General features: G+C 42.7%; 1 protein-coding gene across 2 annotated transcripts in view; it reads left to right on the forward strand.

Annotated features, from left to right (window-relative positions):
• The window catches only part of PLEKHA5 (pleckstrin homology domain containing A5), a 235,638-nt gene extending 209,561 nt beyond the window's left edge, over positions 1–26,077 (forward strand). Inside the window, exons 19-29 of one of the 2 annotated variants that reach the window (XM_070947658.1) lie at positions 1,895–1,996; positions 6,694–6,808; positions 7,034–7,077; positions 8,748–8,936; positions 9,739–9,859; positions 18,439–18,554; positions 19,449–19,658; positions 20,679–20,837; positions 21,558–21,667; positions 23,597–23,751; positions 25,230–26,077. In XM_070947658.1, coding sequence (XP_070803759.1) covers positions 1,895–1,996; positions 6,694–6,808; positions 7,034–7,077; positions 8,748–8,936; positions 9,739–9,859; positions 18,439–18,554; positions 19,449–19,658; positions 20,679–20,837; positions 21,558–21,667; positions 23,597–23,751; positions 25,230–25,264 — 1,356 coding nt within the window. In that variant the 3' untranslated portion in view covers positions 25,265–26,077. The remainder of the gene's footprint in view (positions 1–1,894; positions 1,997–6,693; positions 6,809–7,033; positions 7,078–8,747; positions 8,937–9,738; positions 9,860–18,438; positions 18,555–19,448; positions 19,659–20,678; positions 20,838–21,557; positions 21,668–23,596; positions 23,752–25,229) is intronic. The other variant, XM_070947657.1, reaches the window with a different exon arrangement.
• Positions 26,078–26,831: the final 754 nt, after the last annotated feature.

Consider the following 26,831-nt stretch of genomic DNA (forward strand, 5'->3'; position numbering starts at 1 on the left):
ATCCAATACTCCTTCCTACTTCTATTTTCCCCACAACAACAACTCTGTGAGGTGGGCTGGGCTGAGAGAGCGTGACTGGCTCAAAGTCACTCAGCCTGCTCTCATTATTGTTTATCATTTTGAAAGTATCAATCTATTTTGTGAGGGTTCTTTGCTTTTCAAGGATTGGACACATCACTGTAACCCTTCTGTATATACTACTTTATTGCAACACACACCTTCCCCAACAACAGATAATTGCTCCAGGTTAACTTCACCTTTCTAGGCCTTCAAAGTTGATATTGCCATGACTTCAATATTCAGTTCTTCCATACTCAGTCCAAACAAAAGTCACAAAGTCTCTAAAGTCACATGCAACTTTTGCTTCCTTCCAAAAATTCTGGCACTAGTTAAGATGAGGTACTACCTCAATGAGGTTGCTTCTATTCTGGTTGCTGGTCAGGGTCAACCTCCAAACTCTGCTCTTAAGCAGAGCTGGTTTTGGACACTCCAGCTGAGCTCCAAAGCCAGGCTTCCACCAGAAATACCACCAGGATATGCTGCTTGTGTTTGTGGTCCTGGCCTTCTTGGAATAGCCATCAGTCTCCAGATCAAGAGTGAAATGCTACCGGTTTGCCCCGGTTCGCACGAACCGGTAGTAGTAAAAACTACCGGTTCGGGTGAACCGGTATTAAAAAAAACCTACTGATTTGGGTGAACCGGTAGTTTAAAAAGCTACCGGTTCATCTGAACCAGTATTTCCGACGATCAGCTGTGCTGCCCGGTTTATATTCTAAATCACGCCGCACAGCTGTTCCCCCTACCCTCACTGTTCTATTTAACCTAATGAAGTGTTCTTTTTCTGCACGAAGCGCACATTTGGTGTGTTGTGCATGCGCACACAGTGTGCTTTTTGCACGTGCTGTGCATGCGTGCACAGTGTATTTTTTGCATGTGCTGCGCATACATGCGTGCAGCATGCTTTTTGCGCGCACTGCACATGCACGGGTAGCGAACCAGTGGCAATCCACGGAGGATTTCACCACTGCTCCAGATGTTGCTTTCTGCTTCCCTGTCTGCTCAGCGTTTGCTCCTTTTCTTCTACGTACCCATCCATCCACACTTTGTCACAGTATTTGGTTTTGTAAGGAAAGGGCCTGGATGGAATCAAGCTACCTCTGGACTTTGGCTGTCCCTGGAAATGCTAAGGTGTTGCTCAGTTAGCCAGACAGCTGAAAATGCCAGCATGAATGCTTTTTAGTAAATCTGAATAGGGGAAATGATTATTTTCAGGTGAGCCTATTTAAGTGGCATGTCACTCACATGCCACTTAAATGTGGCTTTTAACTTTCTATTTTAGACCACTAGTGATGAAATTTTTAGCAGTAGAAGGTGACTTAATTGTCAGTGTTAACTGAATGTCGATAAATCAAGATGTTGCATTACTTCTTAACAGTGTATGGTCCTTGGATTTGTAAAATATATACGCATCTTTGTGGCAAACCACCAAAATAGGATATAGATATTTTTATCTATCTACTTTCTTACTTTTCGTAGGTTTTATGTGTGTTTTTCTTTTAGCCAGGTTTTTCCTACGTAACCAAGATTTTTCTACAGCCCTAGCTCAGTGGAGTCACATCCACTCGATTCTGGGCTTTTTTCTTCTGGCAGCCAGCAGGCCCTATGCTGCCCTATGCTGCCTGGTGAGAGACTTATATAGATCTATTTCTGGCTCGTTAGCCATCATCAGTAAGCCACACCCACATCTCATGTATCCTCCCTGTAAAGGTACAATATCTATTTTCTTACTTTTCGTAGGTTTTATGTGTTTTTTCTTTTAGCCAGGTTTTTCCTAGGTAACCAAGATTTTTCTACAGCCATAGATTTTTATCTATGTATATACTTCTGTTTTCAGGAACTCGAGAGAGCTTGGAGAGAATACGACAAACTAGAATATGATGTGACAATCACAAAGAACCACATGCAGGAGCAGCTGGAACGGACAAGCGAGGTTCAGGTGTGACTGGAATATCAACTTTGTTCCATAGCTTTTTCTGGGTATGGGGGTTAATGATCTGTAGCTCCCTACATGGCCTGAAGCACCATCTTTTCCCAGTCAAATCTCCTCAGAGCAGGGAGGCAAGGGATGTTACAGGTCCCTTCTCCTACACAGGTCCACCTAATGGGGCCTTCTCTGTGGTAGCATCATACCTGTGAAAATAAGATTGGTCCCCACTTCTTTCAAAAGGCCCGGTTTTGCCAGCAGGTCTGGAGACTCCAGGATGATATGGAGCCCATCAAGTAATTGTTGCAAAGTTGGGAGGGGGTGGGAGGTTTATTGGGTTTTCTATTGGGGATTTATTTCTATAAGCCACCCAGAGTCACCATGAGAAAATATTAATTATGTAAATCACAAATACTGTTTTGGACTTAGCGGGTACGTGCTAGGTGTTTTTTTTGCAACATAACGGATTATGTTGCAGAAAAGGATAATAGAATGGCTGTTTAAACAGGCAGAGTGTTATTTTGAAAAAATGGCAGAAGGATTAATTAGAAAAGCTCTACCTGAGTGAATGGAATTAAAAATAGAAGAGGTTGAATGATATAGGGTAAAAATGACATGAGGGAATTCTGAAAGGGCTGCTCTAGAGATTTGCGTCAGAATGATAATACGTTGAAGAGTAGAATTGAAATTAATACGACAGATAATAGCATTCAAGAAATCATGAAAAGGAAATCATAGATGGCGTGAGAACATTGGAAAAAATGGTATGACTGAAATGATAATGAAATTGAAGAGATGTGAAAATACGTGCATGGTTTGCTTCTAGAGTAGTTGTGTGTCTTGTTTCAACATGTTATAAAGATTACAATTGGAGGGAAGCTGTCATTGTTCCTCTATACCAGGGCTGTCAAACTCACAGGTCGGATGCATCACACGCTGGCTACGCAAAGGGGGGGAAATCCCAATACGTCACGTGACAACGCCGTGACGATGCGAGTTTGACACTTCTGCTCTATACAAAGGAGGAAAGAACAAGAGTGAATGAAAAACTTGCAGAGGAATCAGTTTATTAAGCGTTTGGCCAGAATACTTCATGGAAAGGCTACAGGTGGTGACAAAGAATAACATTAGGTAGTTTCTAAATATTGCTTTATGCTAGGTAGGGAGTGTGTAAACCTGATCTTTGCTTTTATTGAGAAATATCTCAGGTTGAGAAAGAATGCTTATTGTACATTCGTCGGTTTAGAAAATGTCTGTGATAAAGTGAATTGTGGAATGTTTTGCCTAAGAATGAGGTTAAAGATTGGTTGCCGAGTTTATCAGCAGCATGTGGTGTAAGTAAAACAGGCATGAGAATAATTAGTTGTTTTTTTTAAATATTTCAAGACAGAGCAGGGATGTCCCTTTAGCTTAATGGCTAAATGAATAAAGTTTGTGATGATGGTAAAGCATATTGGTTGAGAATTGTAAACAGACTATAACTGTCTCGTTGGCTGAGAACATAATGATTTGCAGCATGCATCGAACAGTAGGGTGCAGTAAGGACTATTGATGTATAAATGTATTCTTTTTCAGAGACCATAATAATTGGCTTCAGAGGGAAAATGGTAGAAAGATTGCAAGTTATATATAAATGGTGAAAAACTAGAGCAAGTTGATGAATTCGTTTAGCTTGGTCAATAATTACTAAGGGCGGGTTCTCTATTTTTGCACAGTGTATATTCAGTTTTTGGTCAGTTGGGGGTACCGCATGACATGTTTTGTCCTGATTGGAATTCTTCAGGTGTAGGTAGCCAGATGTTCTCCTTTGGAATTCAAACATCTACCTGAAAATTAACTCACAGAGCTTCACATTTTAGATGCTTGCATACAGTGCATTGGGTTTAGAAGAATCCAGTAGCTTTTTAGCAGCTTAGCAGTTGCTATCAAGCTCTTCTGCTTAAACTCTCACAGAAGAGAGATAACAGGTGTTGCGTATTATATCATGCCCCATTTATGAGATTTTACATGACTTACCAAACTATGAGTTAATCAGTAAATGTGGATAAAGGCAAAGTATTTGAACCCCTTAGGACAGGGGTGTCAAGACCATGGGCCGGATTCGTCACGCGCTGGCCACGCCCACTCCTGTTTTAGCAAAGGGGGGGGAAGTTGCGATATGTCACGTGACCAGGTGACAACGCGAGTTTGACACCCCTTCTTCTTGTGCCATATCCATCATCGAATGTTGGCGATCCTATTTTTATCAACAGCTGCACGAAAAAGTGCTGTTGAGTTTTGTCCAAACCGGTCCCTTAGATTTTGAAGCTATGATGTTGACATCCCTGCCTTAGGATAAATATCTAGTAATCTCCATCTGAAAAATTCTAATAAGGACAAAACCACACATTGGGGGGGAGGGGGGGCTTCCTGATGCTCAATGTAACTGAAAACACCACAAAAGAATGTACACTATTAAAAAACAGAAATTCCACCATCACCAAGGTGGGTGTGGAAGTCCTGTATATAACATTATTACACATGGGGAAATTTTAAGAAGTAGAAATACTGGTAGAAAAGTAATGAATAAGGTCCCTGGTTCACACGGTTAGCAAGTTACAGAGAAATTTAATGGCATAGGCATATGATCTGTTTAGCTCCCATCCTGATGGTGATCTGGAAATCTTTAAAAACCTGGCATAGAATAGTGCTTGAGCCCGCTGGTTGTATTTTATGTTATAGGGCTGTGATGGCGAACCTTTGGCACGTGTGCCAGAGGTGGCATTCAGAGCCCTCTCTTGCTGGCACACGCGCCCTCGCCCCAGGTCAGATCTCCGTGGCTTTTCTTTCGTGAGCTTCTGTTTCCCTGCAAACGATGAAACAGAAGCTCACAAAAGAAAAAGATCTTACCTCTTGCTGCGCTGCCAGTGTTGGGATGCCCTGCCAACTAGCTGGTCCTCAGGTCTCTGCTGCACATGCGTACATGTCTGCGCATGCACATGTGCATGCATGTTCACAGATGTGCACGCATGTCGACACATGTGTGCGCACGCCTTTTAGTTTGGGCATGCACACGTGCACAGTTTGGGCACTGTTATAAGGAGTGTGTTTGCCCAGACTTCTGGGATTTTCTTCTATTGTTCCCTGAATTTTAATGTGAGCCATCCACAAACATTATGGAGTCCAATCACACAAATAATATATATTTTATATTTATATTTATATATACAATATAAGATAGATAGATAGATAGATAGATAGATAGATAGATAGATAGATAGATAGATAGATAGATTGATTTGTTTTCTGAGGTTTTCGCGGGTATTTGTATGTAGGTCTTTGGTTATTCGGGTTTTCTCCCACGTAAAATTGGAGGTGTCTTGGCAACGTTTCGACGAAGTCTCATTCGTCATCTTCAGGCTGGTGTCTTCGGCTTCGAAGCCGAAGACACCAGCCTGAAGATGACGAATGAGACTTCGTCGAAACGTTGCCAAGACACCTCCAATTTTACGCGGGAGAAAACCCGAATAACCAAAGACCTACACACACACACACACACACACACACACACACACACACACACACACACATATATATATATATATATATATATATATATATATATATATATATATCTGGCCCCAGACACTACCTAGTTGGATCTTCTAAAAGATGTTTTATTGATGGTAGGTAACTTCTTGGACATGTGGTTATTTATTCATTTTCTTTCAGGAGAAGCAGTATTATTCAAAGTGCAGTAAAAATAGTAAGCCAAAGAAATTAAAGAGACAGACAGACCAAGTAGTTACCTACCACCTATAAAACATGCTTTTAGAAGATCCAGTTGGGTAGGGTCTGGGGCAGAGGTGGGTTTCAGCAGGCTCTGATCAGTTCTGGAGAACCGGTAGCGGAAATTTTGAGTAGTTCGGAGAACCGGTAGTAAAAATTCTGACTGGCTCTGCCCCCATCTATTCTCTGCCTCCTGAGTCCCAGCTGATCGGGAGGAAATGGGGATTTTGCAGTAACCTTCCCCTGGAGTGGGGAGGGAATGGAGATTTTACAGCAGCGGTCTTCAAACTTGGCAGCTTTAAGACTTGTGGACAGCTATGTTGACTGGAGAATTCTGGGAGTTGAAGTCTTAAAGCTGCCAAGTTTGGGGACCCCTGTTTTACAGTGTCCTTCCCCTGGAGTATGGTGGGAATGGAGATTTTACAGTATCCTTCTCCTGCCATGCCCACCAAGCCATGCCCACCAAGCCATGCCACGCCCACAGAACTGTAGTAAAAAAAATCGAAACCCACCACTGATCTGGGGGCCAGAGAATGCCCTTGTCAACTCAGGTTTTAAGGCTGGTCCTATTTTTTTCCCTCCTCCTTTCTGGCTCTTTGAATACTTATCCAGAGTCCCACTAGACAACAGAGCTCTGGGCCATTTCACCCGAGCTGCATCCCTTACCATTGCCTTTGCTGTGCACATCTCACACGTCGTGCACAATTCCAAGTAGGCAGAACTTGCTCTGCCGTAATTACATGTGCCAACTATTGCAGGCAGCAAATAACTATCTTGAGAGTTTGGTTATCTTGAGAGAAGCCAGCAGAATAGCCTTTTAATTAGGTCCAGGAAAATATCTGTGGATTCAGAACAGGACATAAAAGGGTGCATGATACTAGTTGAAAATAATTGGATGCATTAAAAGCACGGTGTCTCATCGCTAACTTTTATCTCTGCAGAGTGAGTCGGCTGGGATACAGCGTGCTCAGATTCAGAAAGAGCTCTGGCGAATTCAGGATGTAATGGAAGGTTTGAGCAAACATAAGCAGCAAAGAAACAGCACCACGGAGGCAGGTAAATTAGCATATTGCCTTCCTGCAGAATCTATGGGAGTAGCAGAGAAGCCTGCACAATGAATAAATGCTGCACTTATTCTTCTTTGATGAAATGCAATTTTACTTCCAAAGACCAAAAAGGAAATAATGGAAACTCTAAATCACAACAAATCTGTGCTACCGCAACCATAATTTTTAACCATTATTTATGATAAGCTAAACATTCTGCTTTGTTTTTAAATAGGTCTCATAGCATCAAAGACCTTTTCACCAAAATATAAAAATGAGGTATGTTTTTCTGCTTTTTTTTTTTTTTGAGATTCTATAGAAGCTATTTAATTTCCAAATTTAAGCTCCTGCATCTCCATTGCCGTGTACACTTCATAAGTGTCAATAAGATATTTATTTATAGGTGGGGTGCATTTAAAGGTTAAACATTTAGATTACACTTATTATGAATATAAATTTGAATATTGATTTTATTTTTTTGGTCCCTCGTCACACACACACATTTCAGACAAAAAGAAATATTGCTTTGCTTGTGTGCCTCATATAATTATGAGCTGAGCACTTGAAACAACAGTTTAATGAAATGTTTGAAGCTGAATGCAAGTGCTGTGTCTGGTATGAGTGAAATATCAGGAGAGAGTTGCTTTAAAAGTTAGCATCAATATATGAAGAAAACTGGACAGACTTTTAATATGGGAAAGCTATAAAATCTTCTCATGATTCCTTGGTGAATTTATTCACCCTTGGTGAATAAAGGTATATTTGAACATTTTTTTTTTTTTAATTTGATTTATATGTGCACAACATTGATGTGCATAGGGATATATCAGTGCATAAAATGACGCAAAAATTGTAAATAAATTCAGAGGAAATAGAATTAATTCTTTATGTAAAGAGCTACAGGTAGTCCTCAACTTGCGACCACAATTGAACCCAAAATTTATGTTGCTAAGTGAGATATTTGTTGAGTGAAATTTGCTCCATTTTACAACCTTTCCTGTCACATTTGCTAAGTGAATCATGGCAGTTGATAAATTAAGAGCGTGGTTGTTCAGTGAATCTGACTTCCTCATGGAGTTTGCTAGTCAGAAGGTCGCAAAAGGGGACCGTCATAAATATGAGCCAGTTGCCAAGTATCCAAATTTTGTTCACGTGACCACGGGGAAGCTACAATGGTCGTGAGAGTGAAAAATGGCCATAAATCACTTTTTTCAGTGCTGTGGTAACTTTGAACAGTCACTAACCAAACTGTTGTAAATCGAGGACTACCTGTATTTGTGTCCTAAGTAAAGTTCTTTCCTTTGCTTGAGGGTGGTGGTGGAGAGAAACTAAGGCCTATTTTTAAACGATACCCAGGTGTGTACAAATGGAAAGAAAAGAGAGTTGCGTCCACCTTTGTGTATCTAACTGACGTAATTGGGGATTTTTCCCTCTGTCCTTCGTTGCGAGAGCAGCTTCCCTCTAATCCAGGGGTGTCAAACTCGATTTCATTGAGGGCCACATCAGGATTGTGATTGACCTGGGGGGGCTGGGGTGGGCATGGCCAGGGTGGGCATGGCCAGCTCAATGTCACTCATATCAGGGGTGCCTGTGGTGGCCCGAGAGCTCTGCCAATGAAAATGGGCTCCCGAGCTCCGTTTTCGGCTGCGACGGCCTCCTGCAACCCTCTGCCAGTGAAAATGGAGCTCGTGAGGACCACCCGCGGCCCTCCCGAGCTCCGTTTTAGCTGGCAGAGGCACTGAGGGCCAGTCATTCGTGGTTTCCAGGGTGGCCCCTCAGGCAATATCTAAACACCCCGCGGGCCAGATCCGGCCCCCGGGCCTTGAGTTTGACATCCCTGTTCTAACCCCAAACTATGTTGTAACTGCTGTGAAATATTTGAAAGAAGTTGTGTAAGTCTTGTGAGAGGTGAGCACATCTAAATCAGGTGACTGTTCTGCAATCTTTAGGAAGAGGAAGTAGTCCCACCTCGTCCTCCGCTCCCTCGGTCCTATGACTTTGCAGAGCAACTTCCCATAATCCCCCCTCTGCCCAGTGATAGCAGCTCCTTGCTCTGTTATAGCAGGGGCCCCGTCCATCTGCCTGAAGAGAGGAAGATTCATCAAGTTCAAGGCTACCAAAGAAATGGAGCTCACTGTGTAAGTGGCCACCATTGCCACGTCGTCCGCCCACTGAGCATCACGTACCCTACCCATCTCCTCTCCCGCACGGTTGCCGTTTTATTTGATGGTCATCCCACTCATTTTATGTTGCTTTCCCTTTCTCAGCTTCGTCTTTTTGTTTAATTTTTTTTTTCAAGGACATTATTCATGTTTGCCATTTGTGATTTTTGTTTTGGGGTGGGGTTTTTTTCCCCTCCCTCCCCCAAACATTTTTGAATATAAATGTCTCCCTTGACTTGGATTGGTTGCATGTCCGTGTTAGGTTCAAACAAAATACAACTTGTCGTTTAGGACGGTTAGAACAAGATTTTTTTTTTGCTCTGTTCTATTGAGTATACAGTAAGTGTTGAAACATGCCATTTTTATCGGCATGTTCTTTTTATTATCATTTATTCAAAACCATTCATGCAGATCGTGTTTTCCAAAGTCAAAAAAAAGAAATAAAATCATGACAGAAAACTCCCTGCCAGAGGGAATGTATGATTTGCATTTGAATAAAAACGAAATTGGAGATGGAACACAGTTTTTAAAAGACTTTAAATGATAAGGCAAGGAAAAGAAGGGGGAGAAAGGATGTTTTTTGGGGCTCAAAAATGAAAAAAGAGAAAGATGTTTAGAAATTATTCCCTATGAAATTAGAACAATTCAACTTTTTCTGAACCGGAGCTTCAGATTTTGATACAAATTTTGTCATACATGACAGGAAATTCCTTTGCAATTAAGGTGCTGATACACCAAACAAGGAGAATGAATCTGTGTCCTTCTGGTTCATTTCTAGGGTCCTGATTATCGGCTTTATAAAAGTGAACCTGAACTAACAACTGTAACAGAAGTTGATGAATCGAATGGAGAAGAAAAAGCAGACCCCGTTTCTGAGTCAGAAGCTTCTATGACTAAAGGTATTAATGAGACCCTGTGCTTTAAAATGGCTTCATTTTCATCTGCAGGCAATAGGGCAATTGTCAACTTGCAAAGCATTCCTGGCCTGCTCTCGAGTTGCCATAGGCAGGAGGGGGGAAAACTGACGGAGCAGCATGGCAACCACAACCAGAAGCGCATTCCACGCATACCTTTCTCAAGGCTGTATCCCAAGTTACTTGGAACAGCCGGAGGGGCGTGATCTCTACAGCCCGCGAAAGTGCTCCATTGGAGAATGTGATTTATGACACACCCTGGGAGGATGGGGGAAACAGGGTCATAATTGGGCCGTAAATTACGTGGGGCAGAGCTGGCTTCACCTGGGTACGTGCAGACATGTTGCTCCTAATAAATAACTGGATTGAAGCTTGGCTCGAGACTCATGATTTAATTAGGGCATCCGGAACCCTGACAGCAATAGCAATAACTTTATTAGCAGGGTAACATTTTCTTATAAAATGAGTATGCGAAGATAAATTTAATTACGTGACTGGGAGGCATCAAGTCGGGCATAACTCAAACAATTCCTAGTTTTATAATATCAATAGTCCTCGACTTATGACCACAGTTGAGCCCAAACTTTCCATTGCTAAGCAAGGCAATTGTTAAATGAGTTTGTTCCCATTTTACGACCTTTCTTGCCACATTTGTTAAGTGAATCACTACCATAGTTAAGTTAGTAGCACGTTTATTCAGTGAATCTGGCTTTCTCTATTGACTTTGCTTGACAGAAGGCTGCAAAAGGAGATCACATGACCTTGGGACACTGCAACCATCATAACTACAATTCCAATTTCATTTTAGGCCAGGGTTCTCCAACCTTGGCAACTTTAAGACTTGTGGACTTCAACTCCCAGAATTCCTCAGCCAGCAAAGTCCACAAGTCTTAAAGTTGCCAGGGTTGGAGACCCCTGTTTTAGACTGTATTTTATTCCAATTTCATTTTAAATTGTGTTTTATCCAGTTCCATTTTAAATTGCTTTTATCAAATTTTTAGTAATAATTTGTTACTGGAACTCTGTACTTTGATTTGACCCAAGGGCTAATCAATAAAATGAAGGAATGAATGAATATATACGAGCCAGTTGCCAAGCAGCCGAATTTTGATCAAGAGTTTTTACTGCTGTATATTTTAACCTTTCTCCCAACCTTGGCTGCTAAACACTTTTTTTTTTTGCTTATTTTTTTTCATTATTTCTCTTTTTGTAAGCTTTCAGATACTGAGGGCCTCATTTGCATTCTCATAAAATGCCCAATTAGTGGCCTTATGTCAGCAACTCATATCTTCACTTGATATTATAAGGAGCAGTTCATTCAACTAGCAAATAATTAGTAAGTTGTATGAAGCAAAGGTATTTGGTGACTGTACCATTTATTAGCACTAGCACTAGCATTTAGACTTATATACAGCTCTACAGTGCTTTACAGCCCTCTCCAAGCGTTTTACAGAGTCAGCATATTGCCCCCAACAATTTGGGTCCTAGGAAGGATGGAAGGCTGAGTCAACCTTGAGCCTGTTGAGAGTTAAACTGCCAAATTGCAGGCAGCCGGTAGGCAGCAGAAGTAGCATGCAGTACTGCACTCTAACCACTGTGCCACCATGGCTCATTAGGCTGTTCTCCCTGTGGAAATCCACTGATTGTTTTACTCCAGCTACAAGTAATCCTCGCCTTACAATCACAATTGAGATCAGAATTTCTGTTGCTAAGCAAGGTGGTTGTTAAGTGAGTCATACCAATTATACAGCCTTCCCTAGAGATGGAACAGGTCACCTGCCTAAGTCCACCCAAGGCTTCCCCTACCCATTGAAATATCTCATGCTCCCCACAATTGCTTTCCCCCACCACCCAACCTGCCACACCGGGTCACTTACTGTGCAAAGATCTAATAAGCAGTCTCCACCAGCCTCTCAGCCACATGTGCCCTTCTGCAGTGCCATTTAGGCCTGCTCAGGCCTCGCCCGACAAGTTGCATGCCAAAATGGAGGTCCGGAGGGACAGATCTACCTCTCCAGAGCTCCATTTCGGCCTGCAACATGCCAGGCTAGGCCTCTGGAGGCCGAAAGGCGCATCGGAGGGGTGGATCCGCCCCTTGGAAGCACTTCTTTGGCTGGCAACGTTCAGGACACCTGGGTCCAATGCCTGATGCGCGGATGCGCAGAAGAGAGGAGAACAGTGGAAATCTGTGGGCCGATCCTTGGGACGGAAGAGCCACCACTGCTAGCGAAGCCCCACCCTAGCTCTGGGGATAAAAGGCAGGGGGCGGAGATGAATAGATGTGGCAGACAACTATTCATCTCACTGCTGAACAGACTTGTTAGCCAGCATTGAGAGAGAATTTTTTTGCCGGGGCTGCTGGTCCTCCTAATAAAAGAATCATTGATTTAACTACAGAGGGTTTGTCTGTACAGCTACAGAGGGGAGCTGGGTCAAAACAAAAACGTTGAAAAAGTAGTTGAAGAACATGAAGGCTACGATGTCCTATCTCAGAACAGGAATTACATTGAATATGATTTTACTGTGAGAAGTGTGTACTTAAAAAAAACATCCTTTTCATATTTTTGGTGATATTCTGAAGACACCAATACTACAGCTCTATTTATTTATTTATTTATTTATTTAATTTGTATACCGCCCTTCTCCCAGAAGGGACTCAGGGCGGTGAACAGCCAAAATTAAAAAACATACAAATGCAAAAGTTAAGATAATTAAAACAATTAAATCATTGGCTACCCAAATTTAAAACCCCAAATCCATAAAATTTAAAATCCCAATTAAAAAACCATTTAGGCTAGGCTGGCTTGATGGAATAAAAACGTCTTCAGGGCTTTACGGAAGGTCCGGAGGTCCGGGATCAATCGTATTCCAGGAGGCAGCTCATTCCACAGGGCGGGTGCCCCCACAGAGAAGGCTCGCCCCCTGGGGGCCGCCAGCCGACATTCCCTGACCGACGGCACCCCGAGGAGGCCCTGTCTGTGAGAGCCTATTGGCCGGTGGGAGGTTATCGGTAGCAGCAGGCGGTCTCGCAAATACCCTGGCCCTAAGCCATGGAGCGCTTTAAAGATGAGAACCAACACCTTAAAGCGCACCCGGAAGACCACCGGGAGCCAATGCAGCTCGCGCAGGAGAGGTGTTACGTGGGAGCGCCACGTCGCTCCCATAATCACCCGCGCGGCCGCATTCTGCACCAGCTGGAGCCTCCGGGTGCTCCTCAGGGGGAGCCCCATGTAGAGAGCGTTACAGTAGTCCAGGCGTGACGTAACCAAGGCATGAGTGACTGTGCACAAGGAGTCCCGATCCAGAAAGGGGCGCAACTGGCGTATCAGGCGAACCTGATAAAAAGCCCCCCTGGCCACGGCCGTCATATGCTCTTCTAAAGACAGCCGTGTGTCCAGGAGGACGCCCAAGTTGCGAGCCCCCTCTGTGGGGGTCAATGACTTGCCCCCAATAGCCAGCGATGGCACCAGCTGGCTATACCGGGACGCCGGCATCCACAGCCACTCGGTCTTGGAAGGGTTGAGCCGAAGCCTGTTCCTCCCCATCCAGACCCGCACGGCCTCCAGACACTGGGACATCACTTCGAGGGCATCATTGGGGTGGTCTGGGGTGGAAATGTACAGCTGAGTGTCATCAGCGTACAGATGGCATCGCACCCCAAAACCACGGATGATCTCACCCAGTGGCTTCACATAAATGTTGAACAGGAGCGGCGAGAGGACCGACCCTTGCGGCACCCCGCAAGCAAGGCGCCTCGAGGTCGACCTCTGCCCCCCTGCCAACACAGACTGCGACCGGTCAGAGAGATAGGAGGAGAACCACCGCAACACGGTGCCTCCCACCCCCAGTCCCTCCAGCCGGCGCAGCATGATACCATGGTCGATGGTATCAAAAGCCGCTGAGAGGTCTAACAGGACCAGAACAGAGGAACAACCCCTGTCCCGAGCCCTCCAGAGATCATCCACCAATGCGACCAATGCCGTCTCCGTGCTGTACCCAGGCCTGAAGCCGGACTGGCACGGATCTAGATAGACGGTTTCATCCAGGAACTGTGGGAGCTGTCGCGCAACCACACTCTCCACAACCTTCGCAACAAAGCGAAGGTTGGAGACCGGACGATAGTTTGCCAAAACGGCCGGGTCCAGAGAAGGCTTCTTGAGGAGGGGCCTCACCACCGCCTCTTTCAAGGCGGGAGGCAAGAAACCCTCTCTCAGAGAAGCATTTATGATCCTCTGGAGCCAGCCTCGTGTTACCTCCCAGGTGGCCAGTATTTAGATATGGACAGATACGTAACAGCTTCTTTCAACCATCTAATAAACAAACCATCAGTGACGCCAGTAAGATGACTGTCCTTGCCTCCATTAATAGCAAAGAAAATAGTGAGCTAAATTTAAGACTCTATAAATCTTCATTTAGTTTGAGCGATTTAAGTGTCCTTAGGTGAAGAACATTAATTTGTGCATGCATCTGCATTCATTGTAGCAATATCGATCAACAGATTATGCCCGTGCATTTTATCAGGGCTTTGTCCCCGAGACTTGCAAGATAATCAACGTTAATTGTTTAATGTTTATTTCCAGACCACAGCGGTCTTTTCCCATAGTGAAGAAAACATCAATATCAAAGAGCGAGCGAAGAGCAAAATAGCCTGAAAAATTGTTTTTATCCTGTCGATTTTTTTAAGTTAAGGAATTGAGCCTTAGCAGTTAAAAAAAAAAGAAAGAAAACAAGGCATGTATAGATCTTCCTGATTGGTAAATTGTCTTTTATTGGCTAGTACAGGCAGTTCTTGTTTTACAACCGTTTGTTTAATGACTGTTCAACGTTACAACTGCAATGGGGAAAAAATAATTTATGACCAGTTTTTACACTTCCTCATCAGCCACCTCCAGTCCTGGGGGCTGTTGACTCTCCATCTGAGGGCTGACAGACTGTTGCAGAATCCCCATTGCCATGTGATCAAAATTCGGGCATTTAACAACTGACATGGAATCATGTCAGTTGTTAAATCATGTAATCACCATTTTTAACCTTCCCAGCCCACTTTTGACAAGCGGGGAGCGGGGAGTTAGATTCACAATGGCTACATGACTCACTTAACAGTCGCAGTGATTCAGTTAACAACTGTGGCAAAAGAATGTTGTAAAATGAGGCAGGCCTCACTTAACAACTATCTTGCTAAACAAAGGAAATTTTGAACTCAATTGTGGTTATATATCAAGGACTACTTCTAATAGTTTCATATTTTCATTTCTATACAGGTAGTCCTTGATTTACAACCACAGTGGAGCCCAAAATTTGTGTTTGTTAAGTGAGACATTTGTTAAGTGAGCCTTGCCCCATTTTACGACCTTTCTTGCCGCTGTTGTTAAGTGAATCACTGCAGTTGTTAAGTTAGTAACACGGTTGTTAAGTGAACCTGGTTTCCCCATTGACTCTGCTTGTCAGATAGTTGCAAAAGGTGATCACATGACCTTGGGACACAGCAACCGTCATAAATATGAAGCAGTTGCTTAGCATGTAAATTTTGATCACATGATTATGGGGATGCTACAAAGGTCGTAACTATGAAAAATGGTCACAAGTCACTTTTTTTCAGTGCCATTGTAACTTTGAATGGTTACTAAATGAACTGTTGTAAGTCGAGGATTATCTGTACATAAAACATTGTTATAATAATATACATAATGCATCTGTATACCTAATACACTTACTCAGGAAGGCATGTAGAGTAAAAACAGAATCAAATCTGTTTTAAGGATTCGTCTTTAAATGCTTAACTGTCTGCACTTCTATAAACAGCGGGAGGAAAGATCTGAGCTTTTTGTGGGTTGTTTCTATGTAAATAGCTTGTAGTTGCATATTAAGATCTTTAAGTCCCGTTGTTAACAGATGGAGAACTTATAACCATCTAGAAATAGCTGAGCTATAACATGTAATTTAATGGTATTTGGAAGGCCTTTAGTTCGCGATTCCTGCTGGGATGCCAGAAGAGGGCTTTGCGCTATTATGTTACTTATTCCAGGAAATAGCCATTTCCAAATCACTAATTTGGAGGGGGGGAAATTAGCACAGTACTTCCAAGTGGTATGAGATGACTTAACTAGGTTTCCTGACTTTAGATCGTGGTCACTATATATTATTATAGAGCGTAAAGCCTGCAGAAAATGTTAAGGCCAGTGGGGCTGTGATGCAGTGAGGATTTATATATTATGGAGAACGTTATGTGCGCACCGGGAAGCTAAGCTTCCGGTGTCCGGGGCACGCATCTGCACCGGCCAGCTGGTCTTCATGCGTGCCAGAAACCAGAACACCAGGTGACCGGCACACATGCACATGTGGGAAACTGGAAACTCAGCGCCGGAGAACTGCTCTTACGGTTTCTGGCACTCCCGCATGTGCACATCGGGGAGCTGCTCTTCCGGTTCCAGTACTCCCGCCCACGCACTCCCGTTTCAGCACTCACATGACACTGTCCTGTGATGTGTACTATAGAAACCGCATGTTCTTTTATACTGCCAATTCTATAGGGACATTCACCGCTAACGAATTATCTTTTTTTTATCAGATAATTGTTACGTGCATTATTTGTTATATAACCAAGTTTGCTGCATTATAGATAAGCTTCACCTACACATGGTTCCAGTAATTGTTGATGTTAATGGTTGACTTTGCTTTATTTGTTTTACTGAATGTGTTTTTTTTTTGTTTTTGTTTTTGTTTTTTTTTGTTGTTGTTGTTGGTCAATGAGCAAAATAAAGTTTCTGTCTGTCTGGTAATAATGTGATTCGGTCTGGATGTAGTGCCAAAAATTGCATTTTTCTTCTTTTTCTTTGAAACATTGTGATTGCGCTAGGCAATCATTTCTCCTTTAATAAGAGTTCCTTTGCATTTCCCTTGCCTGCCAACTTTAACACAATGGCACTCTCTTGTAGCAAGCACGCCAATTAATTTCTAAAATGCAGGTCTATAAACTTTAAAAGAAATTGTTGGCACTAGTGAGGAGAAAGCATTTCATTGTATTTAAAAGCCTCTTAAACTGGGACTTTACTATTGCCTTGCCAATGGTCTCCGAAGGCCAGTTGATGCTGGTTGTTTGCATAAGTGGAATGAATTAGCTAGAGACACTTTGAACAGCGTAATTTCAGTAGTCCAGGTCTTTTGGCAAAACAGTTTCTACGTTTACATAAGCAATGATAGAACTTCCTTTCAGAAAGAGTTGCTTGCAAAAGTGTGAATATAGGGAGAAAACGAAAGAGGGAATGTTTAGTCTCATGCCGTGTTTCAGATTGGTTTGTTTCTTTAATTTAGAGATGGGGGGGAAAAGCAAAACCATTGCTAGTGAAAATTGCTATATGGTTACCGCATCCTTTTTCTGTTAAGGCAAGGTGTTTGATTGAATAATTGGTAGGCTTTATTTTAAGACTGTGGCTGGGATCCAAAGAATTATGCAGTTTTCTAAGTGATTTAGGTCTACATCCAACTGGATGTGGATGTAGGTGGCTCTCGTTAATAAAATGCTTCTCCTAAAAATTGCAGAGGGTGAGAAGATGGTGTTCAGAAAAGAGGGTTGTACCTACTTTTTAAACAGCCAGATGTGGTTGCTAAATGTACCCTGTGCATCCCAAAATGGTAATACCTACAATTTGTCATAACACACTGGGGGTCAATTGGCCCAGGAACCCTGCATCTTGATTAGCTCCAGTTTTATTCTATATTTCTCTGATTTCAGTCTAATGATATCATATTTGAGTACAGTGCAACCTGTAGGTGAAAAGCAGGCAAAATCTGGGGGCAGAATCAAGAGAGCTATCAGCCTGGAGTCATTACATGCCCACAAACATCTAAGTCCAACTCCTCTTGAGTTCCGTTGACTCTTATCTAGCACCAATTTAGTGCTGCCCATTAATTGACTAGGTTTTTTTGTGTAAAGGTATGAGCGATAAATAATCTTAATTGGAACTTAATGCCTGGTCCCAGTTCTTCGCACCTTACACAGCCTTCTGCAATCAGAAATTGCCTGGGTGCCCTGGAGTAGAACTCCCAACCATGCTGGTTAAAGGCAAGTTGGAAGTTCTGAAAGTCTATTCCTGTATATTGGGCAGAAAACAACTTGAGGCAGTGGTGGGATTCAAATAATTTAACAACCAGTTCTCTGCCCTAATGCCGGCTAGGTGGGCATTCCCTGCAGCCTCCTGGGAGCGAAAATGGGCCGTGGGGACTCCTGGAAGGGGAGGGGAGGGGCCAGCCTCTGCATGCCCCGTTTTGGGCCTAGTAGGCCTCCCTGCATTTACCTGGGAGCCAAAATGGGGTGCGTGGAGACTCCTGGAAGGGGAGGGGAGGGGCCAGCCAGCAATTTAACTACCGGTTCGCCTGAACTGGCCCGAACCGGCTGAATCCCACCAATGGCTTGAGGGAATCTAAGGTGATTGTATTGCAAAATCCTTGCTAAATCCTGTTATATTAAGTCTGGAAATGTATCAGATTAACAAGCTTCTCACCGGAACAAAGCCTAGTTCTGACATTGTGGCATACTTTAAATGCCTTTCTCTTGTTTTTTATAGGATCACATTTTCCCATTGGAGTTGTGCCACCCAGAACAAAATCACCAACCCCAGAATCTTCAACGATCGCTTCTTACGTGACTTTAAGGAAAACAAAGAAGATAGACCTAAGAACGGTATTTAAAAGAAATAGATTGTGTTCTTGGCTTCCTCTTATGCTCTCATCAGTATGGCATCTCAGCTAGTAACATGGAAGCAATATGGATGTAAGGGGTAGAAGGAATAACCTTGAGAAACAATTGCAACCTCTGTGTGGTTTCTGTTTCCTGGATCTATCTTCATCACACAGGATTTGACAACATAGACATCTAATGCAGCCTTTGATTAGAATCTCCACTGATAAACTGGTGAGAAAATTGGCAGAGAAAAATTACAGTGCTTATCACTTTATCAGAGCAGCCCATTTTCTGTGGCCAACTGACAATTGGTGGCAGACTCATTTAGGCATTATGAGCCACAGTGGCGCAGTGGTTAGAGTGCAGTACTGCAAGCTACTTCTGCTGATCACTGGCTGCCAGCAGTTTGGCAGTTCGAATCTCCCCAGGCTCAAGGTTGACTCAGCCTTCCATCCTTCCGAGGTGGGTAAAATGAGGACCCAGATTGTTGCGGGCAATAGGCTGATTCTGTAAACCACTTAGAGAGGGCTGGAAAGCACTGTAAAGCGGTATATAAGTCTAAGTGCTATTGCTATTATTACAGTGCTGAAAATTCACCCACTGATATTCTAGATCAGGGGTCTGATCTAACAAGCTAGCTGAGGAATTCTGGGAGTTGAAGTCCACAAGTCTTAAAGTTGCCAAGGTTGGAGACCCCTGACCTAGATGATGTGTGCGTGCAGAGAGTTTCTTACCGAGCAATATATTAGGAACCTGAAACTTTTGATAGTTCAATGGTTTATGTAGGATTTGAAGTAGCCTTGCCACAGAAGGACGTGGCATCCGTGGCAAAATGGTATCCTTTGAGAAAATACTTTTACTACCCTCCCTTTTTCTTTCTTTCTTTCTTTCAAGGAAAGGCCGAGAAGCGCAGTGGAGCAGTTATGTTTGGCGGAAACTACTCGCCCACGAATGACGTTGGAGGAACAGATGGAAAGAATAAGGAGGCACCAACAGGCCTGTTTGCGTGAGAAAAAGAAAGGGCTGAATCTTATTGGCATTTCAGATATGTCCCCTTCACAAAGCCCAGCCCCCGTCAGAGAAAACCCTTTTAAATTATTGCAGGTAGGCCCTGAGTCCAAAGTTCTGTCGGTATTATAATCTCAGGGACTTCGGTTCTTTCCAAGTGTTACCATGGAGATAGAATTTGATTTTGATCTTGGTGGATTTCAAGCAGCTAAGCAATTGGAGGCCTTATTGGTCCTTACGTGGGGCCACCAGCCAATGAAAAAGGGCAGCACCAATCCAATTCTGCTTCATGGTTGGGAAGACAATATGGCCATGGCCATGAAGCCACCAAGACGTTCAACCCAGAGGGGTTTTGACCTTTTATTTCTTACAGTACGAGGAAGTGGGCTTCTTGGTGCTCTCTGAGTTTGGTTGTTTGCTTGCAGAGTTATCCAACTAGCTATAATACACTCAGCACACTGATGAAGCTTCCCAGTTGGGTAATGAAACATCTGGAAGCAAACAATCAAATTTAGAAAAGTATCAAGGATCCTATAGTTCAACCCTGAGCTACAGAGACCCTCTTCTATTGAAAATGTTGTTTATCTGACAGTGTTAGATAAAGTTAGTGGAGTTTTGCTTCCAGTTAATGACAAGGAAAACTCTAGAGTTGAGAAGAAGCAGAAAGTGTAACATGCATGACATTTCGGCTTTCCAATCAGGAACTCCCAGTCAAGGAGGTTTATGAGTCTTGAAAGTTCAAGACATCTGCAAGCTATCATTTTTAGAGAAGGTTAATTTGGAGCACTCTTCCTCCTCCTGATTTACACCTTTCTACTTCTTTGATTTCTGAAAGGCCATGAGAATATTTTATAGTGCTGTTGTCAGAGTGGAAAATTAAGGGGCATCCAAATATTCTTTTACCCAGATATTGAAAAAAGTTGTACTTGTTTCCTACAAAGATACTATTGCATATTTCCATGTTGCGGTTTTATATTTGTGATGATATGAACCAAAGGAACCTCACATAACATGCATGTTTTCCTTGGTTGTTTATTCTGTAACTACCATTTCTATCTTTAACAGGAGCGTCACTTATTTAATTAATTCCAATATATATATATATATTTTCCACAGAGCCCAAGGAAAGAAGACTTTGTATGCAATCCCAAGGAAGTAGAATATAGCATTAGAATGAGTGACATTAGCCAAAGCCATCCAAATGATGTAGAAGACACACCTTGGTTGAAAGAAAATGATTGCGCCAATGAACACAACCCTACTTTTATTACACAGGTACTGTTTCCTTCCATCTACGTAGTGCGTATACATGAGGTATCTTGTTAAGACTCTTGGTTATAATTTCGGTACTTTTTAATAAATTTCTATTACTAGTGTGTTCTTTCTATTTTAATGGTTTTAGAAATACTCTGCAGATTTTTGTCTGTACAAAATTGGATGCCTGTTAGGAAAACAAATCACATAGTAACAATAGGAGCCACTTTGGTCTAATGATTAAGGCACCAGGCTAGAAAGCAGAAGACAGTGAGTTCAAGTCCCACTTTAGCCATGAAAGCCAATAATCAATTTCATAGATTGTTGCTCTATTGGTCACTCTCTCTCTCAGCCCAACCAACCTCACAGGATTGTTGTTGTGGAGAAAATAGGAGGAAGAAGGTGTATTGGATATGTTCACTGTCTTATTTATTATATGAGTTATTATTTGTAAAAATAATAAAGACAGGACACAAATTAATTAACAAGGATGCACTCAAATACAAGAACATACCAATTTTAAATATCCTTCATATCATTTCTCCTTTTCTTACTCTGAATTCTTCTGAATTTCACAAGACTAAATAATTATAGTTCTCATAAAAACTGCATTAATTTAAGGGCTAGCAAATTCAGTTTTTGCCACATGGCTATGGTAACACCACTATGGTTTTGAATCACAAAACTTTTCTATTTAGTGCCATTAACATTTGCTCTTTAATGTTTATATCACTGTTCCAGTTACCAAAAAACGAAGAACAGCTGTTCCCAGATCTTTCGGAGCCACAGGAGAGAAATCCTGAACAAGCATCTGAGAAGCCAGAAGAACAGACAGGAGATAGTGAGGCCAGGTAAAGCAAAGGGGATAGTAGGTATTTGTAGCCAATCCTGCAAATAATCTAACATGGCTTCAGTCTTTGCATCCAGCAGGTTCTGACAGGTTCTGGAGAACTGGTAGCGAAAATTTTGGGTAGTTCGGAGAACCGGCAAATACCACCTCTGGCTGGTCCCAGAGTAGGGTGGGAATGGAGATTTTGCAATATCCTTCTCCCAGGAGTGGGGAGGAGATTTTGCAGTATCCTTCCCCTGGAATGGGGTGGGAATGGAGATTTTGCAGTATCCTTTCTCCAGGAGTGAGGACGGAATGGGGATTTTGCAGTATCCTTCCCCTGGAGTGGGGAGGGAATGGGGATTTTGCAGTATCCTTCCCCCAGGAGTGGGATGAGAATGGAGCTTTTGCAGTATCCTTCCCCCAGGAGTGGGGATGGAATGGGGATTTTACAGTATCCTTCCCCTGGAGTGGGGAGGGAATGGGGATTTTGCAGCATCCTTCCCCTGGAGTGGGGTGGGAATGGGGATTTTGCAATATCCTTCCCCCAGGAGTGGGGACGGAATGGGGATTTTGCAGTATCCTTCAGGCTCATTTTTCACAAAAATGGGGGCGTTTTTGCCCTCCTCAGCCCCCAGGAGCACTCTGCAGGCCTCCCAAACCCTCTGCAGGCCCCATTTTTGCAAAAAAGTGCAAAAACTTTTTTTTTCTTGTTTACCTCTTCAAAATCTTGGTGTATCTTATACTCCGGTGCGTCTTATAGTCTGAAAAATATAGTATATTCTGGACTGGACCATAGTGAGGAGAGTGGAAAATGTAGATTTTCTACTCTGAAATGTTTTGAAATGTTTTTTGCTGTGCAGTGGTGTCGTCTATCAAATTATCTGCAAAAAAAGCAGATAATTCTTTTCCTGTTGTAGTTTCACTTGCCATCTGCATGATCTACAGGAATATTTTTTTTCCAAGTCCAGGGCTGTAGTCCCTGAGGCTAAGCAGAAAAGAAGCCCAAATTCTTAGGGATTTTACAATTGCTATGGATCGCTTCCCAAAACTTTTCCCAACTGAACCACAGACATTGAGGGTTGCTGCATGCAAGAGAGAACATCATCTTGGAGAGGATTTCCACCCATATGGACTTCTCCTCACCATCTGCCCTGCATTCCAATTCCCTCCTGTAAAAAATCAGGTTAATCTGTCCACAGATCCCTGTCGTGGATCATATTAAAGTTGCAGAACATCTTCTTAAAAAAAAAAAAAAAAGAAGTCCAGCAATGTTTCTTAACCATTTTGGTAACTTTAGTTCCTTTTTCTTGGTGGCTGCTTACCTTTTTTTGCCACAGAAGGACACTTGTGATTGATGTCGTGATTTGGATGATGTCCCGCTGGCCTTTTTTTTTTGTTCTGATTGTCTCTCTATTGGGGTCATTAGCCAATTTGGTGAACCTACAGGGATGTGTGGAATGTTTTGACCGAGTTCATGGCTTGCTTGGCATCAGAGTGGCCTGGTTTTTAGGAACGTGCCTTCTTTGGGGACCGTTTTTGAACTTCTCAATCTGGCCTATAGAGGAGGTGTTTCCTCACGGGAACCCGTCCAACCAGTACCCAGGCTGAGCTGTAGTACCTAATGTTTCCTAAACATAAATGATTTCCCCTTTCCTTATGTTTGGATTATACTCAGGATACAGGAGTGGGAGACTAGCCGAGCCAATTTCTTTGAACTCCTGAAACCTTTCTCCGGTAATCAGGCAGAGTTCAAAGCAAAGGCCAGATTTCTTTGTTTGGGCCTCTCCCCACTCCTAAATCCTGTAAAGCATAAGCCGGCGTACTTCACAGTCACCATTTTGTGTTACAGACTTTATTGAAAGGGTATATAGTATCGGTTAACCTAATTAAAGGTTAGAGGAAATTCTAAACCTAGTTCTCTCTCCCCCACCCCCCTTTCCACCTCCAGCAGCCCCAACAAGGAGGCCTCGCTAATCAACCACAAGCTTGAAAGCAGCTCAGAAGAGAGCGAAAAAAGCAGAATTCAAGAGCCACAGGAGGATACGGTTTCTTCTCCGTTCGAGATGCCAGCACAGTCTTCAAAGGGAAACTCCGCAGCAGCAGGTTGGGTTTCCTATCCATAGATTGTCAAAACATGTCCAGGGGGTTACATGTACTCCAAGTTAACCTTCTGGCTAACTTTAAACAAAACAAAAGTGGAAGGGAAAGGGACCCAGGTCTTTTTCACAGGCTTCTATCCCTGCCTGAGGAGGTCAGATGGGTGCCTGGCATTTTAGCCAAAGCTTTGTTGGCATGGCAAAGAAATCTAAAACGGTTCAGCTAAATCGTTTCCCAGATCCCATATACTCACAAGAAGGCTCTTTGGAGTTCTTTGTCGTTTATCTGCTCTCAGTTCCTTTCATTGGAGATGCCAGAGACTTATCTAGGAACTAATTGGCTACAGTGAAAGGACCCTACCACTTCCCTCACATTTTTGGCACAGCCTTGTGTTGTTCTTGTTGTTTTTAATTGTGTCATTTTGAAGTAAATGGTCATAGATTAAAGAACAATCAAGGAAAGTTTTAGTACTTCAGTGAGAAACACTCCTGAGCTATCTGATACAAAGCAGTTGAAAACCTGCTCTGCATTACCAGATTCAGTGCTGCATTCCTGAGTCTATAAAAGATTTTTTTATTTAAAAAAACCCCACAATCCCACTTCAGTGGAAAAGGACAATTAAGTCATCGCTAACCCGGGCACCTTCCGGGTGGGTGAACTTCAGGGTTGAAAATTCTGGGAACTGGTCCACATATCTGCTCAAGGCCAGAAATTCTGCTGTATGGGTAGTCCTCAACTTATGACCATAATTGGAACCAGAATTTTGGTTCCTAAGCAAGGCAGTCATTAATGCCCAATTTTATGAATCTTTTTTTTAAAAAATCACAATTGTGAAAAAGTGAATCTTGTGGGGGTTAAATGAATCCAGCTTCTCCCCCCCCCACTCCCCACCCCCAATGACTTTGCTTATTGGAAGCCGGCTGGGAAGGTCACAAATGGAGATCAGATGACCCTGGGATGCGGCAACCGTCTTAAACACATGACGGTTGCCAAGCAACCAGAATTTTGATCACGTGACTGCAGGGAGGGATCTTGGAATGGTTGTGAGGTCATAAGTGTGAGGACTGGTCACAAGACACTTTTCTCAGCGCCATTGTACAGTTGCCGCACAAAGTGGTTATAAGTTGAGGTGTTTCTCCCATCTAGGCTTTTCTGGAAATAAGTTTTCTTCCAAGTGAGTTCAGTTCTCTTTAAATGATAAGTAATTTCCCCTCATAATTTGGCACTTCTTCAGGAGAATTTGTCATCAGTTTCAATATTCGGTTAAAACAGTATTTGTCAGGAAAGATGCTTCTTCTCTCCGCCTGTTTTTTTGCCTTGACTAAGTATGAAAAATCCCTCTCCTTTCCCCTTATCTGTCTGGGTAATCAGAGATTTTAGAGAAGTTTCGTTCTGACCTGCCTTATTTTAAAAAGAAAAAAAATATGTGTTTTTCTTCTTTCCTTGGATTCTTGGGTGTCAACAGAAACTTTTTTTTTTTTCAGCCCTGTTGGCTTCTGCTGAGACCATCCACGGCTGACCTCCCAAACACGCCTGTGGAAAGACAAAAGGATGCTGTACAGTCACTTTTATGAAATCTATGAAATTCATAGTTCCGATGCTTTTGTCCATAGAGCATCATTTTATCACATTGTGGAAAACATTTATTCCAAGAAAGCTTTAAATATCCCCACTGTACCTTCAACCAAGAGTTCTTCTCGCCGTCGCCAGCTTCCTGCTATCGCTGCTCTGTATTCATTCCATCCACACAACTGAGAGTTTGCCCCCCCCTCCTCTTCCTCGCGGCCTACAATCAGAATCGTCCCCTCCTGAATGGGTTTGAATTTGGAAGGATTCAGTTACAATGGCTTCCTTCGGAGCCTTTCCTTACTGGTTTGTTTTGTTGTCAACATTGGAACATGGTTTTTTTTCCAAAGCTTGATCATGTCTCATTTTCACTTTTTGATTAATCAATGCCACCCTCTATTTAAGATGTGCCATTTTTAAAAAAAAAAAAATCATTGCAAAGTTAAGATGTGTCTCTTTTTTTCTGTTGTTGTTGTTCTGTAAGTACCATCCCAGTCAGATTGCAAAGTCAGTTACTGCCATTCTGCTATCCGCATACTCACAAATGCTAGTATTTACTCCCCCCCCCCTTTTTTTTTTGCCTTTTTTTTTTTTTTTTTACAAAAAGAAATGGAACTGGATGGACTGGGCTCTTCTTCCTGTGTTGAAATAGGGTGTATATATCAAGAAGCAGGTATATTCAATCTCCAGTTAGGTCTGTGTACAAATGTAATTATGTTCATTGTGTATATATTATACAATGAGCACAACTAATGTAAGTATAAGAAACCCCTTATTATTGTTCAAAGGCAAAATGTTCATATCTCATTTCTTTTATATCATGTTATAAATAAATGTTGATGTTCTTAAGCTGTGGTGTGGATGTTATGCATCTAGCAATGGGAATCTGAATGGGAATTATTGTTTGACTCCTTTTGTTTTTAATCTTGCTATATAATCTCATTACTCCTGGCCAGTTTTATTTTAAAAAACTACAGAATTAAAACAACACGCAATCCAAGTAGCAAAATCAAAATCAAAATAGGATAAAAAAAATGTAAGAACAAGAATAGGTCAGGGGTGAAATTAAAAAAATTGCCCTACCGGTTCTGTGGGCGTGGCTTGTTGGGGGAGGTCATGTGACTGGGTGGGCGTGGCCAACTCAACATCACTCACATCCTCACCAGCCCCTCCCCTCCCAGCCACTCCTTGTCACGAATGGCAGGAAAATGGGGAGGGGAATATTCCTGCCTACCATCCTTCCCTCGGTCTATGCTTAGATTGAGGAATGGATGACAGGCAGGAAAATGCCCTTCCCCATTTTTCTGCCTTTCACAAAAACGGTTCCATTCCAGCTGCTCCCCCGTCCCGTCCCCCTCCCTCCTGGGGACTACCTTAAAAGGGGCAGGCTGCAGCAGCTCCGTTCTGAATGGAGGGAGAAAAGTTAGCATTCTCTCTGCTGCATTTAACATTGAATTCTGTGGCAGAGAGAATGCTAACTTTTCTCCCTCCATTCAGAACGGAGCTGCTGCTCCCTTTAT

This window comes from Pituophis catenifer, unplaced genomic scaffold, assembly GCF_029215685.1.
Source record: "Pituophis catenifer annectens isolate HBS135680 unplaced genomic scaffold, rPitCat1.0.hap2 SCAF_7, whole genome shotgun sequence".
Lineage (NCBI taxonomy): Eukaryota > Metazoa > Chordata > Lepidosauria > Squamata > Colubridae > Pituophis > Pituophis catenifer.